General features: G+C 51.5%; 6 protein-coding genes and 3 non-coding genes across 9 annotated transcripts; 3 read left to right on the top strand and 6 right to left on the bottom strand.

Annotated features, from left to right (window-relative positions):
* Positions 1-78: 78 nt before the first annotated feature.
* On the bottom strand, positions 79-151 carry BDV59DRAFT_t38. Its single transcript has one exon. It is a non-coding gene; the product is annotated as a tRNA-Lys (tRNA).
* Positions 152-478: 327 nt separating this feature from the next.
* yvc1 (putative potassium ion channel Yvc1) lies at positions 479-3,136 on the bottom strand. The gene is made up of 5 exons (XM_073688401.1): positions 3,015-3,136; positions 2,633-2,960; positions 1,638-2,572; positions 1,441-1,581; positions 479-1,378 (listed from the first exon to the last, which is right to left on the bottom strand). The coding sequence occupies exons 1-5, from the start codon at positions 3,088-3,090 to the stop codon at positions 945-947; spliced, it is 1,914 nt and encodes a 637-aa protein (XP_073552104.1). The 5' UTR covers positions 3,091-3,136; the 3' UTR covers positions 479-944.
* BDV59DRAFT_t40 lies at positions 712-784 on the top strand. Its single transcript has one exon. It is a non-coding gene; the product is annotated as a tRNA-Lys (tRNA).
* A 295-nt stretch (positions 3,137-3,431) lies between the features above and the next one.
* BDV59DRAFT_170340 (translation initiation factor eIF2 subunit alpha) lies at positions 3,432-5,209 on the bottom strand. The gene is made up of 4 exons (XM_073688400.1): positions 4,969-5,209; positions 4,720-4,882; positions 4,425-4,632; positions 3,432-4,358 (listed from the first exon to the last, which is right to left on the bottom strand). The coding sequence occupies exons 1-4, from the start codon at positions 5,044-5,046 to the stop codon at positions 3,881-3,883; spliced, it is 927 nt and encodes a 308-aa protein (XP_073552103.1). The 5' UTR covers positions 5,047-5,209; the 3' UTR covers positions 3,432-3,880.
* Positions 5,210-5,607: 398 nt separating this feature from the next.
* On the top strand, positions 5,608-8,283 carry BDV59DRAFT_88093 (SulP family inorganic anion transporter). Its single transcript, XM_073697268.1, has 4 exons — positions 5,608-6,111; positions 6,183-6,812; positions 6,867-7,386; positions 7,446-8,283. The coding sequence occupies exons 1-4, from the start codon at positions 5,693-5,695 to the stop codon at positions 8,142-8,144; spliced, it is 2,268 nt and encodes a 755-aa protein (XP_073552102.1). The 5' UTR covers positions 5,608-5,692; the 3' UTR covers positions 8,145-8,283.
* BDV59DRAFT_88094 (uncharacterized protein) lies at positions 8,284-9,605 on the bottom strand. Its single transcript, XM_073697269.1, has one exon. It carries the CDS (start codon positions 9,484-9,486, stop codon positions 8,422-8,424), a length of 1,065 nt encoding a protein of 354 aa, XP_073552101.1. The 5' UTR covers positions 9,487-9,605; the 3' UTR covers positions 8,284-8,421.
* A 118-nt stretch (positions 9,606-9,723) lies between these two features.
* BDV59DRAFT_170337 (F-box protein) lies at positions 9,724-11,487 on the bottom strand. Its single transcript, XM_073688399.1, has 3 exons — positions 11,152-11,487; positions 10,575-11,087; positions 9,724-10,520 (listed from the first exon to the last, which is right to left on the bottom strand). The coding sequence occupies exons 1-3, from the start codon at positions 11,289-11,291 to the stop codon at positions 9,896-9,898; spliced, it is 1,278 nt and encodes a 425-aa protein (XP_073552100.1). The 5' UTR covers positions 11,292-11,487; the 3' UTR covers positions 9,724-9,895.
* Positions 11,488-12,671: 1,184 nt separating this feature from the next.
* BDV59DRAFT_209571 (cutinase) lies at positions 12,672-13,661 on the top strand (the record flags this gene model as incomplete). Its single annotated transcript, XM_073695414.1, has 3 exons — positions 12,672-13,001; positions 13,079-13,258; positions 13,306-13,661. 3 exons carry the CDS (start codon positions 12,672-12,674, stop codon positions 13,477-13,479), a joined length of 684 nt encoding a protein of 227 aa, XP_073552099.1. The 3' UTR covers positions 13,480-13,661.
* On the bottom strand, positions 13,608-13,678 carry BDV59DRAFT_t37. Its single transcript has one exon. It is a non-coding gene; the product is annotated as a tRNA-Gly (tRNA).
* Positions 13,679-14,359: the final 681 nt, after the last annotated feature.

Raw genomic sequence — 14,359 nt, 5'->3', positions numbered from 1 at the left:
ACAGCAAAAATGCTCCCCATTTCATCCATCCCTATCATTTCTACAGACAGATGAAGGTGGTAAAGACGCAAAAAGAGAAGCCGAACGCGGGGGTCGAACCCGCAACCTTGAGATTAAGAGTCTCACGCTCTGCCGATTGAGCTAGCCCGGCCGCGGTGTTGAAGGCCGCCGCCATTTTTGACTACACAAGCCAGGGCTAGTGAATGAGCCATCCGCGGCTGGTTTCGACGAGTCATCGCCATGTTTGTTCGACTAACGGCTTTATTGGAAGAATACAACCGGCTGGGATGGCTCTTATGTCGTAGGACGGACGATTGAATGAATCCATGCGTGTTCGCATCCGAGGCAAAGGATCTTTTGCTGACAGACAAATGTAGAATTCGAATCCCAACCCTACCTACATACATACACTCTTTATATATATTGTTCTTACGAAGTACTCGACAACACCATACCCGCGCTGTGTAGACAACTCAACGTGGAGAGTAAGTAGCGTTATGATAGTAGATACATTGTCGGTAATACTACTGCGTTATGAGAGACTAACAGACGACATGTGGGTAGTAACCGCAGCTTCTTGAGGGCATTCGGAACTCCATAGTTCATACTCACGACTCGGAGCAAACACATAAACGTGCCTATCTACCGAGGTTCTCAATGAAGATTATCCCGATCTATGTAGACAGAAAAAGAACGCCTAACATAGCCGCAGCCGGGCTAGCTCAATCGGCAGAGCGTGAGACTCTTAATCTCAAGGTTGCGGGTTCGACCCCCGCGTTCGGCTCTTCTTTTTGCGTCATTTCATTTTTATGATGACTGTGTTCAATCGCCGACGCGCAAGACAAGAATGACAACAGACAAAGAAAGAAAGGTTCAATTAATTGACCCTCAGAAGGGAGACCAAGCCCCCCCCCGGGTAACATGGAGCAGAGCCAAACGAGCAGCTACTCTCGTTCAGCGATAGTCGAGCTGGATTCGCCGATCAAGCCCCCCGTAACTCCCTTCTCGTCGATCAGCAGCCTGACCATTTCTGTTAGCGCCTCGACTTGGGCCTTTAGTTGCGCAATCTCCCGAGTGGTCGCGTTGGCATTCACGTCCGGGGTAGTCTCCTGTACAGCCAGCTTCCAGCTGTCGTCGACTTCGAAGTCGACTTCCTCGGCAACGTGTTCCCATTCCTGCACGTCGTCATCGTCCTCCTCCCCACGGCGGCGATTCCATCTGATCCGGCGCGCCTCGCGGACCTCCAAGGTTGCCGTGACTAGTAGAAGGGGAGAGTAGAGGATGCCCATCACCAGGTCGTTCAGTCTTGAATAGTAATGGCGGGGTAGCCACCACTCAAATGGGATAACCAAGAAGATGATCTCGAGAAGGTTGAATGCTGAGAAGCACATCCATTAGCTATTTATTATGTCTGCATGAATCGGCGTAGAAACAACGTACGAGGTATGAAGACATTCTCATCAGGTGCCCGAACAAACTGCATTGTCTTCTGAGCGAAGATTGCCATATATTCGTCGGTAGAGTTTCCGGCAATGTCTTCGTAAGCGCTGTTGTAGAGTGCGATCAGAATATTCAGCAAGACTAGTCAAACAGTAGTCAGCCAAGGCGAAAATCAAGTTCCAGGGGAGATTTCTTACTAGTCATGACAATGAAGTTGAAAACGTAATAGAGGATTATGCCGAAAGGAAATGCAAACTCCTCGAAGGTACCGAATTCAGGGCTCTGCATCACGCTGTTTGCCATTCCTTGGACGATCGTCCGAACGATCGGGGTTTCGGGCTCAAACTGGGCCATTCCGAAAAACGCCTGGAAGAAACCCACCAGGACGACGAAGAGAAGAGCAAAGAAGATCAAGCTTTCCTTCATCATGACCCTCAGCACCACAAACATGGCCCCAAAGAACCGGAAAGAGTCGAGGTAGAGCATCATGCGCATCCAGAACATGGGTCCTGAAAAAGCTAGGAAGTTATAGCTCATTTCGTTGAGCCTCTGTCTTTTCTCATCGCCCGCTTGGGGTGAGTGCGCCAGGGCGGAAATACGGAGGAAGAACGATACAGCGAGGAGAGCGTACAGCGTCGAGTTGAATGCGTTCCAGAAATCGAAATAATTGCGGCCGATTTTCCACAACTTGGTCAGCTCATCGCAGATGAACGCGAGAGTCATCACATAGAGAATACCCTCGACAACGTCCAGGTCCCCAGTCCGGTTGACAGTATTGATGACCTGTGTATAAAGTATGAGGTAGACCAGCGAGAAGAATATCTGGCATACGTTCTGATACAGAGGAGTTCTCATTCTATCAGGATGGAAGTGGACAGCGAAACTGGTGTTGTCCTTGTCTTCATAGGGTACAAAGTTGGTTGGGTTCCCATCTTCTTGACAGAACCAGCCGTTCCAGAGATAGCGAATGCATTTCTGGTACCCGGAAGAGCCAATGACCCTTAAAGCGTGGAGATCTACCGCGCGTTCAATGACATTGGCAGGGTGAGTTTCTTCCCCGTCCACGAAGATGGAGTATCGTTTCAACAGAGAATTGATCAGAAGATGGTCCTGGTCTTCTTCAGTTTCAATACTGATATATATTGTCAGCAAGGGACACGAGGGAATGGTGGGTGGGGAGGGGGTTACCTACATTTTCTTTGCAATGACTTCGCAAGCGAGGGCGCGACGCTCGTGGAGATCAGCATCCCAGAGCTCTTCTATGGCCTGTATCTTGAACCATCGAAGGCATATAAGTAAGCAGAACAAGACGCAGCCCCTCAGATCTTCACCGCCTGCGTTTTTGGCGGTCTGGATTACAGCGTTGGTGATGACCCTGCTATTGGGATCGGTAATGATGCTCTCATCGAGCTCACAAGAGACGACCTGTTCAATTTGGTACCTGAGACGCAAGGCAACCTTGGTGACCTCTTTTGCAGGATGAGTGGCGGGGATATTGTCGGCGGTATATGCAGGGAGCACTAGGTATGGAGCGCGTCAGCTGGCTGGGATCCGTGGTGTTTACAATGACGTACATCGATGCCGTTCCATGTGAAGACGGTGACGCGCCCGTCCGCGGTCGGCACTAAAGATATCCCTCCAGTGACCCATGGTAGGTGGGAGAGAGGGATCAGTAGGTGATGTTGGGAAGAAGGATGAAGAGGGAGTTAAAGAGAGAAGGAGAAGGCGACAGAAGAGAGAGATCTAAGCTTCAGGACTAACCATATCAGGCCGATCGCGGATCCCGTTCTGCGCCCCACTTCAGTGCCCCTCACTGTTCGCCTATACGATGGGCATACACCTTCCATGATCCTGATCTCGGTTTATTTATCCTGTATAGACTGGGGGTGATATGTATTGACCAAAGCATCTTGTTATGAGCCGTAGAATATACAGCGAGGCCTGGAGTTGCCTGGAGTTACTAGTACCTTGTATCATAAGGAGCGATAAGATGATACCCAAACGCATTGCCTTTGTAATTGTCAGGACAATAAAGGATCTAAGGAGTCAACTGGCATCGACCTGTAGATCAACGAAAGCTTTATGTACATGAGAACGTGGAATCAAGCTCCTGTCATTCGGGGCTCAACCACCAACAGCGATCCAAACGACATCCAATAATTGAATCGACCATGTCCCCGACGCTGCTGCTGATCCCAATGCCGCCAATACGTACATAAATCCATCTCCCGTCTCATTAAATCATGTCACGTTCGAAACACTCTCTATTGAAACTTTTTTCCCTTCCATTCTTTCGTCAAAACCCCAAACAGCCACCAACGCCCGCACGTCAATCCGACGCGTCTCTCGAATCCAGAAGAGATGGATGCTCTGACCCAACAACTCCATCAAATGGATTCGTCGAGCCAACGGCAGAGGTGGTAGGAAGAGTGTGAGTCGTTTACTCGGGAACACCCTCATCGCTCTCGGACAAGCTCTCATCACCGCTGACTTCCATGTTCTCACGCTCACGCTTCTCCATAAGCTCCTGCAGCGCAGCATCGTCATGCTCAGTGACAGCCTTGGGGGCCATCTTGACGATACAACCACCGCCGGCCTCCTTGATCTTGGCCTCGATCCGTTGGATGGCCTCCTCCAGCGTCTTGATACCAATGGTCTTATCCAGACACTGGCTGGTCAGAACGTACAAAGGCGGAGCGACCAGCTTCACCTTGATCTGGTTGTCGGCGGTGTTGCTCTCCTCGGCGGTGCGCAGGGCGGTCTTCACGGCGTCGATACCATCGTAGCCGAAGCAGGTGACTTCGATATCCGCACGGACCTTGGTGGGGTGAGGAGTAAGCCGCTTGCCGATGTAGTTTGTGAGCTCCTTCTTCACAGCCTCGCTGGGGAATTCGATCTCGTTCCAGACGTCGGGGTTACTGATGGAAGATTCCATATGAGTCACGATAGCCAGAGAGCGCTAGGGGAAGGGACAGGAGTCTTACGTGATGGAGATCTTGAAAGCATCGTGCGAGTGACCGTATTTCCGGTTCAAGGGCCATCCAATAGTCTGGTATAGCGTCTCCAGGGGAGTCTGGGTGGCCTCTGCGACGTGGCGCATGATGGAGTGAACCGCCTTGCTCTTGTTGTATCTTTCCTCACACTTGACCACATCCTCGGACGAGACTCGCCGCTTGGAAAGATCGATATAACCTGCAGAGAGCGATCACAGGTCAGCAAATCCGTCGTTCAACCAACCCTGTGTAACCGCCATCTCAACCGCGCAGGAGGTTGCCTTGCCTTTTTCCTTGTCGACACGAAGCACAATCACGACCTCGTTGCGTCCGATACGGATGAGTTTCTGGATACTACGAATACGTCTCCGCGACAATTCGGAGAGCAGGATCATTCCATCGATGTTGTCATATTCGAGGAGCTTGACGTACGCGCCCATTTCGGCGATCTGCAGGGGACAGAAAGGGAGTGGTTAGCAATCTGCTGCGATTACCCCAAAGAGAGAGAGTTTTCGATATTGTGGCAGATTCTTACCTGCTTGACATTGACCATGACATAGCTCTCGACCTCCGGGTACTTCTCCTCGTAGAAGCGGCAATTTGTTAACGACATTTTGGCGGGGTTGCGTCTCGAGACGAATCAAGACGGGAAAACGATTGGTGATCTGGTGAATCAGAGAAAACGACGCTTCAGAGACGGTTGACCGTAGGATCTTCCTGCTGTAAAGTCGAGGAAATCGGAGACGGTGTCGAAGGGAGGTAGCAGGTGAAGGGATTCAGAGCACAATTCGGATGACTTTGTGGCGGCTTAAAACCCACTTTTGGGCTTTGCGCGGTGGTCACGTGAAACAATACCGCTCACCGCCCGGCAGAAGCCGATAATGGCTTATCGCCCACCGGACAATGAGGTCAACCGTCTCATCCCAAGGTTTTTCTCGAGTGTCTTTCGCTTCCAACCCGGAGAGTCTCGATCTCATTCTGTATAGATTTCGTTGTTTTAATCTCTTACTCTCTTGCGTTGCCCAGCACGTGCTTAATCTAGAGCATTTCTGCCATTCGGATTCGTTCCATTTCCTATCTTGGTGCTGATAATCCCTCGAACTAGCAGTGGCGCTACGCATATGACTCGCTCATTTATTGACGCGGTTTCCCTCTCGCTTTCTGCAAAAATTTTTCTCTCTCCTTGAACTCGTACTTATGGCGCTTTCTGAAATTATCATCCTGCCTTGATCTACTGATTTCCAACCGCCCTTCAAGCCATGCCGGAGTCAAATTCACTCGACGGCTCGACCCAGCTTCGGTCTTTGCGGGACCGCATTCTTGATATCTTCCGGGTTACATCACCAAGCACTTCAACGACCGAAAACGCGTCAGAATCTTCAGAGCATTCGCCTCGAAAGCCTCATGACCGAACCCGCCTTCTAGACTCCTACGACGGCCAGGAGCCTGCCTGCGGTTTGAAGGATTCTTGCAATCATGGCACCTTCACACCACAAGTGGAGCAAGAGGGTACTCCGCAATGGGGAGAGGGGGCTATGCGGCAACTTGAGGGGCTGCAGTTCGGGGATGGCCATCATGGTCGACAGCGTAGCGGAGGATCAAGCTATGTGCAAGGCCCGGAGAACATGCGGTCAATGGAATCTTCGTCGGTCATTTCGGTGTCGAATCGCAAGTCGCAGTATGTCGTCCTGTCGGATTGGGTCCCCGTGGTATTGCCTGTTGACGAAGTTGCATCTAATGATCTCTCAGGTACATATCATATTACATTCCGTTCTTCAACTGGATCACTCAATATCGCTGGTCGTGGCTTCGGGGCGACTTGATCGCCGCAATAACGGTTTCATCGATATATATCCCAATGGCGTTGTCTTTGTCCTCGAACCTTGCGCATGCGCCTGCGATAAACGGCCTATATTCTTTCGTGATCCATCCGTTCGTTTATGCAATACTGGGAAGCAGTCCCTTGCTAGTGGTGGGACCCGAGGCCGCAGGGTCATTGCTAACTGGAACAATCGTCAAAACCAGCGTCAGACAAGGCCAATCGAATGAAGACGATGAAATTGCAAACGCTATGGTGGTGGGAGTAGTCACTGCCATGGCTGGAGCCATGATACTTGTTGCTGGACTGACCCGCCTAGGCTTCTTGGACAACGTTCTAAGCCGCCCCTTTTTACGGGGCTTTATTACCGCCATTGGCTTTGTTATATTTGTGGACCAGCTCATACCCGAACTTGGGCTCGCACACATGGCAAAAGAGGTGGGTGTGAGCCATGGAACCACAGTCGAGAAGCTTGTGTTCTTGGTAGGGAATGTCGGGTCCTGTCATACACTTACGGCGGCCGTATCCTTTGGTAGCTTCGCCATAATAATGGTATTCCGGTACGTAGCTGCTCAGCACTTGATCCTGCCGTTTAAGCTGACACACAGTCATAGTACCCTCAAGAAGTGGCTCGAACCAAGGTACCCCCAGGTTGTCTACCTCCCGGACCGTGTAACTGTCGTCATCCTCTCCGCCATCTTGACATGGCACTTTGGTTGGGACAAAAAGGGACTCGAAATTTTGGGCTCCACCAAAAACTCGTCGGGCGGGGTTTTTGTGTTCAAATGGCCTTTCCAATTCAGCCACATGAAGCACGTGCGCACAGCGATGAGCACTTCCTTCATCATCGCGCTCCTTGGTTTCTTCGAATCTTCCGTTGCTGCAAAAGGACTCGACAACCTGGGTCAAAATGGCGTGCAAGGAATGTCCGTCAGCGCCAACAGAGAGATGGTAGCACTTGGAGTTTCCAACGTTCTTGGCGGTTGCTTCATGGCTCTCCCTGCATTCGGAGGATATGGGCGAAGCAAGGTCAATGCTTCAACTGGCGCTCGTTCGCCTATGAGTAACATCTTCCTGAGCATTATCACGCTCATTTGCATCATGGTACTCTTGCCATATCTATACTACCTTCCGGTGAGATCTTCCGCATCCCGCACCCACCGCCTTGGACCCGCATTAACGCTTGCCTCTAGAAAGCGGTCCTCTGCTCAATGATATCTGTGGTCGCCTTCAGTTTAATCGAAGAGTGCCCGCATGATCTGGCATTTTTCATCCGCCTGCGCGGATGGACAGAACTAGCATTGATGTGTCTCATTTTTGTCTCGACAATATTCTATTCTCTGGAGCTGGGAATTGCCTTAGGAATAGGTCTTTCTATCCTGATACTCATCCGCCACTCCACCAAACCCCGGATCCAAATTCTGGGCAAAGTCGCTGGAACGTCTGACCGTTTCGACAACGCCGAGCTCCACCCCGAAAACGTGGAACTGGTTGACAGTGCGCTAATTGTCAAGATCCCCGAGCCGCTGACCTTCGCCAACACAGGCGATCTGAAAAACCGGCTTCGACGACTGGAGCTGTATGGCACTAATCGAGCGCATCCCTCCCTCCCCCGTACAAGACCCCCCGAGCACAACCAGAACGTCATCTTCGACGTGCACGGAGTAACTAGCATCGACGGTTCTGGCACACAGGTTTTGTACGATATTGTCGACGGGTATGCGTCGCAGGGGGTGAGGGTGTTTTTCTGCCGGATCCCCACGCGCAACGTCTTCCGCATGTTCGAACGGAGCGGTATTGTCGAGCGGTGCGGAGGGATGTCGCATTTCGTTCACCGTGTCGACGAGGCACTAAGACTTGCGGAATCGGAATACCAGACACTGGAAGCCTGAGGCTTTCTATGATTCCTCCGTATCTTGTAAATTTTCGACGCTCTCATGACGCCCACGTTTGACGACTGACGACATCGCATATAAAAACACAATTGCAATGATTACTCGGACTTGTCGCTGTATATTTGCTGGCTGGGCTCGGACTGTCTCTTTATTTGGCAGATAGGCCAGCCATGCGCCACGAGCCCAAATACACTCAGTATATGAAAACATGTACATCCCACACATGCAGATGAACATAAAGCGCAACTGAGACACTTAGCAAAGCCCCCCAAGATCATGTAGTATCGACGTCGCTAGAGACAGCCCTGCCTAGGATAGTCTGGAGGAGTGCCTCACTAGCCCGCAGAGCAAGACGATCACTCTCGGTCTGAGTATCGGGATCACCGTTGGTAGGGCCCTCCGTTGTGGGGCGCCTGGACTTTGCGTGCGTGACTAGCTTCAGTCTGCCCTCGCTGCCGAGGAGAAACCCGCCGCACGCAACCTTTGTAAGCCTGACGTGCCCACTCGCCAAATCCTTTCGCGAAGCGGGCGCAGTGGAGAAATCCAAGTCCATGGCTAAATGCTTCGCCATGTATGCCGAGAGACCCGAAAGGACCGCGCCGTCCTGCGTAGACCCCGTGGCTTCGGAGTCCCTGGGATGGACAAAGCTCGCGAGTGAGCCGCGCGGGATGTTGACGTTGAGGGTTCTCAAGGCCGGAGCCACAGACGGGGGAAACGTGAGCGTTAGCTGCAGCTCTTTCACTATTTCTTCGACGTCGGATTGCCCGTGCTTCGAGGCCACACGGGTGATGTAGGTCTCCAGACAGATGGACATGACGTGGGGCGGAAGACGGAGAACGGAGCAGTAGGTGTCGAAATTTGCGGCGAGAAATGTGATAAACGTCTGCCGCAGGGGGTTTGGGAGCCGCGTTAACAGCAAGGGGAGATAGGTGGTTGAGGTTGTGTTCCTTTGAGGGCGGGATTCGTCCTCTGGCGGGGCGAGGAGCGCGGCTTTGTATACCGTGTTTTCGTATTCCAGGACCACGAGGATTCCAGAAGAGCGCTTCAGGTAGTCATCTGATGCTTCTGGGTCTTGTAGGGAGAGTGTCGGCATCGTCTCCCACGTGCAGTTTGTGAGCGCGCCGGTCCGGGATAGAGTGTCGTCCTCGGCGCCTATACTGGCGCCTTGCAGCCCGGCCAACGCGTTCCCTGTAAGCTGGTCGCGGAGCCGAGTCGCGTATGTCTTTAAAGCGACTGGATTGTCGAGGAGGGTGTTGAACTCCTTTCCATGATGTAGGGGCGACAGACGATGTAATGTCCAGGAAGAGTTCAGTAGTTGTTGGGATCTGGCTGCGGCCATTGTGGCGCTGTCTAAAAAAGCGATATGCAGAATTAATATCGACCCAATCTCACATATCGGTTCTGAAAAAATGCCTCCTCCAGCGAGCTCTGCAGGTATGTGGTGATCGTAGATGGTCGTGGTTGTCGAGCGTCTGAAGATGCGACGCGCAAACAAGACAAACAAACTACCGCCAAGAGATGTTGCCATAGGGTTAGGGCATCAGGTACGGAGTTATATAGGTAGTGATCACGCTGCCAGACAATCGATACCTAACATTCCATTCATTGTATGTACGAGATTGATCTGTCTTCAGCTACCGAATCCCCCGCCTGTATGTTCGTACGCTTCATTTACACCATGCACCGAACCCACCGAAACGCCATGTACCACCAAGTAAAACTATGTACGCTAAACGACAAATACCACACTATGCATGCCATCCTTTAGATCCGTAGCATTTTTCGCATCCGACCAAAATGGGGAGCCCCTCCCAGACGGGGACAATCTCAGCATGATGCGGTGCTATCTTTCTCTGGGCCATCTCGCTTGTGGCCACATCAAACCAGATGTCCTCTACTGACGAATGTAGATGTGAATTCGGGATGCGCTCAAAGACGAGAGATCCCATATCGTCTTCCTCATGTGTCGTGATATCATGGTGGAAATTGTGCATGAAGTCTTTCCTCTGCGAGCGCTGGCTGCCGCCATCACCGATCTCGGCAGAGAAGTATTCCACGATTCGGAGAAACGGAGATACGGTGAGGAGCGAGCCAATCCAGCTGTCGTCCCGGGGGCCTTCCTCGTCAGGTGGTACGGTATATCGCATATAGGAGACTAGAAGCTGTAGGCAGTGATGGGTTGAAATGAGGGTGGAGTTGTTGGTAAATGGGGGAGACTGGAGTATCTGGGCCTGGAGTTTCCGATACATTGACTTGCGATCGGCGGGCGGGATGAGAGCTGGAAGCTTTCCGACCTCGAGTTCGCGCAAAAGCATAAGGGTTTGCTCTCGCCTAACTCGACTATAGGCTTCAAGGAAATAAAGCGTGTAATACCTGTGGCGGATTGAGTTGGGACTCCGCGTCGGGTCGGGGAGTAGGTACACTCACATAAGTGGCGTGATATAGAACCATATCCTCGCGACGGTTTGCTTCTGAAATGCATTACGCTCCTTCCTTGAAGGGAACATCGCCTTCATGTAAATAGTCTCTTCATGCATGAAACGATCCATGACGCGATCGGCTAGGTAGTAGCTGAGTTTCGAGCACAGGTTCTGCCGACGTCGCAAGCTGTATACATAGCGAAATGTATATAGGTGACCACCTCTTGCACTTTCGGTCGGGGGGAACAGGTCCGACAGGACGACAACATCATCTTCTGGGTTGCGGGTGGAGGTCCAGTCACTGTTGACGGGGGAGGGAAGGGTTCCATGGCGGCGTTGGCGGAGGTATTGCCTGGTGATCGCATGTTCGTTGGAGGAGATCAGCCGGGAAAAGGCCCTGCAGACGAGCTTCAGCTGCAACAGGTCTCTGATGCCACAATGACCGAAGATCGTGATCTGGAGCTCGACGGGGAGGATGTCCCAAGGCGATGACGTAGGAAGTAGATTAGACTTGTCAATGCTGAGAGTGAGTTAGCGCGAGTTGGACCATCGAGATCGAGTGCTCGACAGGAAACTATACGCACACAGATATGGATGACATCGACGAAGGACCCGCGCAATGCCTCGGGGTATTTCCCTTGGTAGCCTCCGATTTCCTCCTCCCTCTGGAGATCGACGCGCGAGCTCGTTTCACATTCAGAAGGAGTTGATGCATTGGATTCATTGTCAGGAGAGAAGGAGTCCAGCTCCAGCATAGGTGCCGGCGGGCAGGGAAGAAGTCACCATGGGATGTGGCTGTTCAAGCAAGGTTTAATTGTTGGTTTTTCCATCGTAGTGGCAGGTTGTTTTCTCCGCTTCCGGTGTTGGTCAGGTATTGAGAGGGCGGTTAGTTAAAGCCAAAGAGGGGAGCTGAGTCAGCCGGTTTCAGCATGGATCGGCGCGATACTATTAAAAGCATTGGACGAGAGACAGCCACTGCTGTCAGAGGAAAGCTGAAGGTGGTCCTGCAATTCCTTTCACGTAGGACTAGTCAGAGAAGTTGTCAGACGGAGGACCGGACGTCACTAGTATCTACTTGTACTCTGTTCAGCCACATGATGCCGCCTAGTAGACCCGGCACCAGAGCTACGCCGAAGTCTCAGATCCCACCCAACCTCCCTTAATGCTGCTTTCATGGGACCTAGCTGTGGTATTCTCGATGAATTGGCCTTTGTGCCATGGATGGTTTCTCAAGCCGCCCTCAGGTGTATCGGTGCGAACTTATGCAAGGAGGGTAAAGGGAGCAATATCGTCGCACATGGTAAGAAGATTTCCCAACCCACAGCGTGGCGCAAGGATGTACATCAGTAGACATGCAAACTTGACGGTCCATGCTGGAGGATGCTGGAGGGGTAGACATACTTTTTGAGGATACTGATGCGAAGGACAAGATCATGGACTACCTTCCGAAGCCTAGACAACCATGGAGGGTCAGATGGATGCCCTGATATATTCGAATGCATCGAAGTTGAGAGGAGAAATTGAGGGCCTACTCGAGCATGTTGGGTTTAGCATCAGCCATGGCGTTCCAAAAAGATCTTCCCCGCACGTTTCATAGCCTAAAGCAAGCCAAGGCCGCCATTTGAGACGCTCCTCGTTGCCCCTGGGCAATCCTTGATACTTTTGCTAATCAGGCTAAATAATGAATGCATGAAGCGAATCCCGTCCCTTCAGCGGACATCTACCGAGCAGGAGCATCGGTCAAAAGGAATACTTGAGTGCAAGATCTACGAGTCCATTGCCAGTACTGGACTTTCAGGTTCTACCGATTGTACCAAGCACGATTGGAGTCTGTTTATTGGGTCTCACCACCATCATTTGCTCAAGGTGCATCGGCTAATCCCAATACGAGCGCAGCTCAATTGTGGATAGCGTGACAAGTTGATAGCCTCAATAGCAGAGTCACTTAGCCAGATCAAACAATTGCCCCAATAACATGAAACATCCGCTGCGCCGAGGCCAGAATGTCTAGCATAAATAACGTCGAGACCTCTCAAATCGTGTAGAAGCCTCAACTCAGTATCGCAGCGCAAGAAACACCACAGCTACTCACGCACAAACAAAGATGATTTATGCGCTCCCGATTACCTTGCTAGTGGGCAGTGCCCTGGCCGCACCTGGCGAACCTGCAAAGCGCCAGAGCTGTCCAAACATCCATGTCTTTGGGGCTCGCGAGACAACCGCTCCAGCCGGGTTCGGCACCGCAGGGACCGTCGTGGACTTGATTCTCAACGCCCATCCTGGTGCAACCTCTGAAGCCATTGATTATCCCGCAACTGGAGATGACGCGTATGCATCTTCCGTCCAGCAGGGGGTCCAAGCCGTCGCGGACCAGGTTTCTGCATTCGTGGGCAACTGTCCTGACACTCAAATTGTCCTCGTTGGATACTCACAGGTACGACCCGTCCAGTTAGAAGAACTGACATACATTTCCTTCTGCGGAGGTATGGAAGTGCTGATTCATGATCGCAGGGGGCTCAAATCATGGACGATGCCATGTGTGGCGGCGGTGATGCGAACATGGGCATTAGCGACACCGCAGCGGCCATCTCTAGCGACGTGGGATCCCATGTTAAGGCGATGATCTGGATGGGTGATCCCCGTCACACGCCAGGTGCTCCTTACAACGTGGGAACGTCCACCGCCGCGGGCGTAAGTTTGTCTCTGGGTATAGCTAGCAAGGATACTAACCTGGATAGTTTGATCCTCAGTCTGGAGACCTCTCTTGCAGCCCATACACGGATATCATCCAGTCGTATTGTGATCAGGCGGATCCGTACTGCTCCAATGGTAATGATGCTTCCGTCCATCAGAGCTACGGCTCGGTTTATGGACAGGATGCTTTGGATTTTGTAAACCGGTTGTTGTCTTAGATGGTGGCATGGTTTCGATTCTGCTTGTGTCCTGAGGTTTTATCACAATTGGCTGCGTCTGGCAGGGAAATTTAGGAAACACGATGGAAAGCTATGTGAAGTTGAAAAAAATAGATTACAAAAAGAAATGCATCATCCGTGAATCGAACACGGGCCTCATCGATGGCAACGATGAATTCTACCACTAGACCAATGATGCTTCTTATTGAACAGGGTTTTCAAATTTAATATGTAAGCAAGAACCATGATTTAATTGGCTAAAAGCGTCTCGATGTCAAATACGCATAAGGACAGCACTGATAGCACCCAAGTAAAGCCCAGATTGATAGCGAGATGGAATTCTTGTTTAGCGGTTAAGATGATTCTAGGCGTAAAGGAGGTCCTGCGATATATTAGTGGGATCTATCTTCAGTTGTCTCCTTTTCCAGGTCACTGTAGCAGAATAGTTGTGGTAGCAGCCCACCGATCTCCCAATGATTCCTAGCTCTCGGTAGATATCACCCAGCCCACAATGCAGCATTCTCCATCTACGATTTCTCGTACGGAATCGCTGCCGGCAATCTTCGACCAAGTCTTAGTACTTACTTATGGCTCGAACGGATTCTCCTTTTTGAGCCGAGAGACGTGCAAATCCCACCTGATGCGGCTAGCCAGACTGGGAGAGTCACTTTGTGCTTGTCTACATTGTACATCGCAAAGAAGCTGGAAGGCCCCTTCAGGTTCGCTTTGCATAAGTAGAATTTCAGCGCCGCTCGCAAGTGGTGCTGAAATAAAGGGACCGTGGGCGTCACTGTGGCCCCGCAGAGTTCTTGAAATATTTGCACAGCCTTCCGGAGCTCATGCCTGCGCATTTCCGACAGCCCAGTCAATAGCAAAAGCA

The sequence above is a fragment of the Aspergillus ambiguus genome (genome assembly GCF_047715705.1).
Source record: "Aspergillus ambiguus strain CBS 117.58 unplaced genomic scaffold BDV59scaffold_3, whole genome shotgun sequence".
Classification (NCBI taxonomy): Eukaryota; Fungi; Ascomycota; class Eurotiomycetes; order Eurotiales; family Aspergillaceae; genus Aspergillus; species Aspergillus ambiguus.
This window is presented reverse-complemented; position numbering and strand designations above follow the sequence as displayed.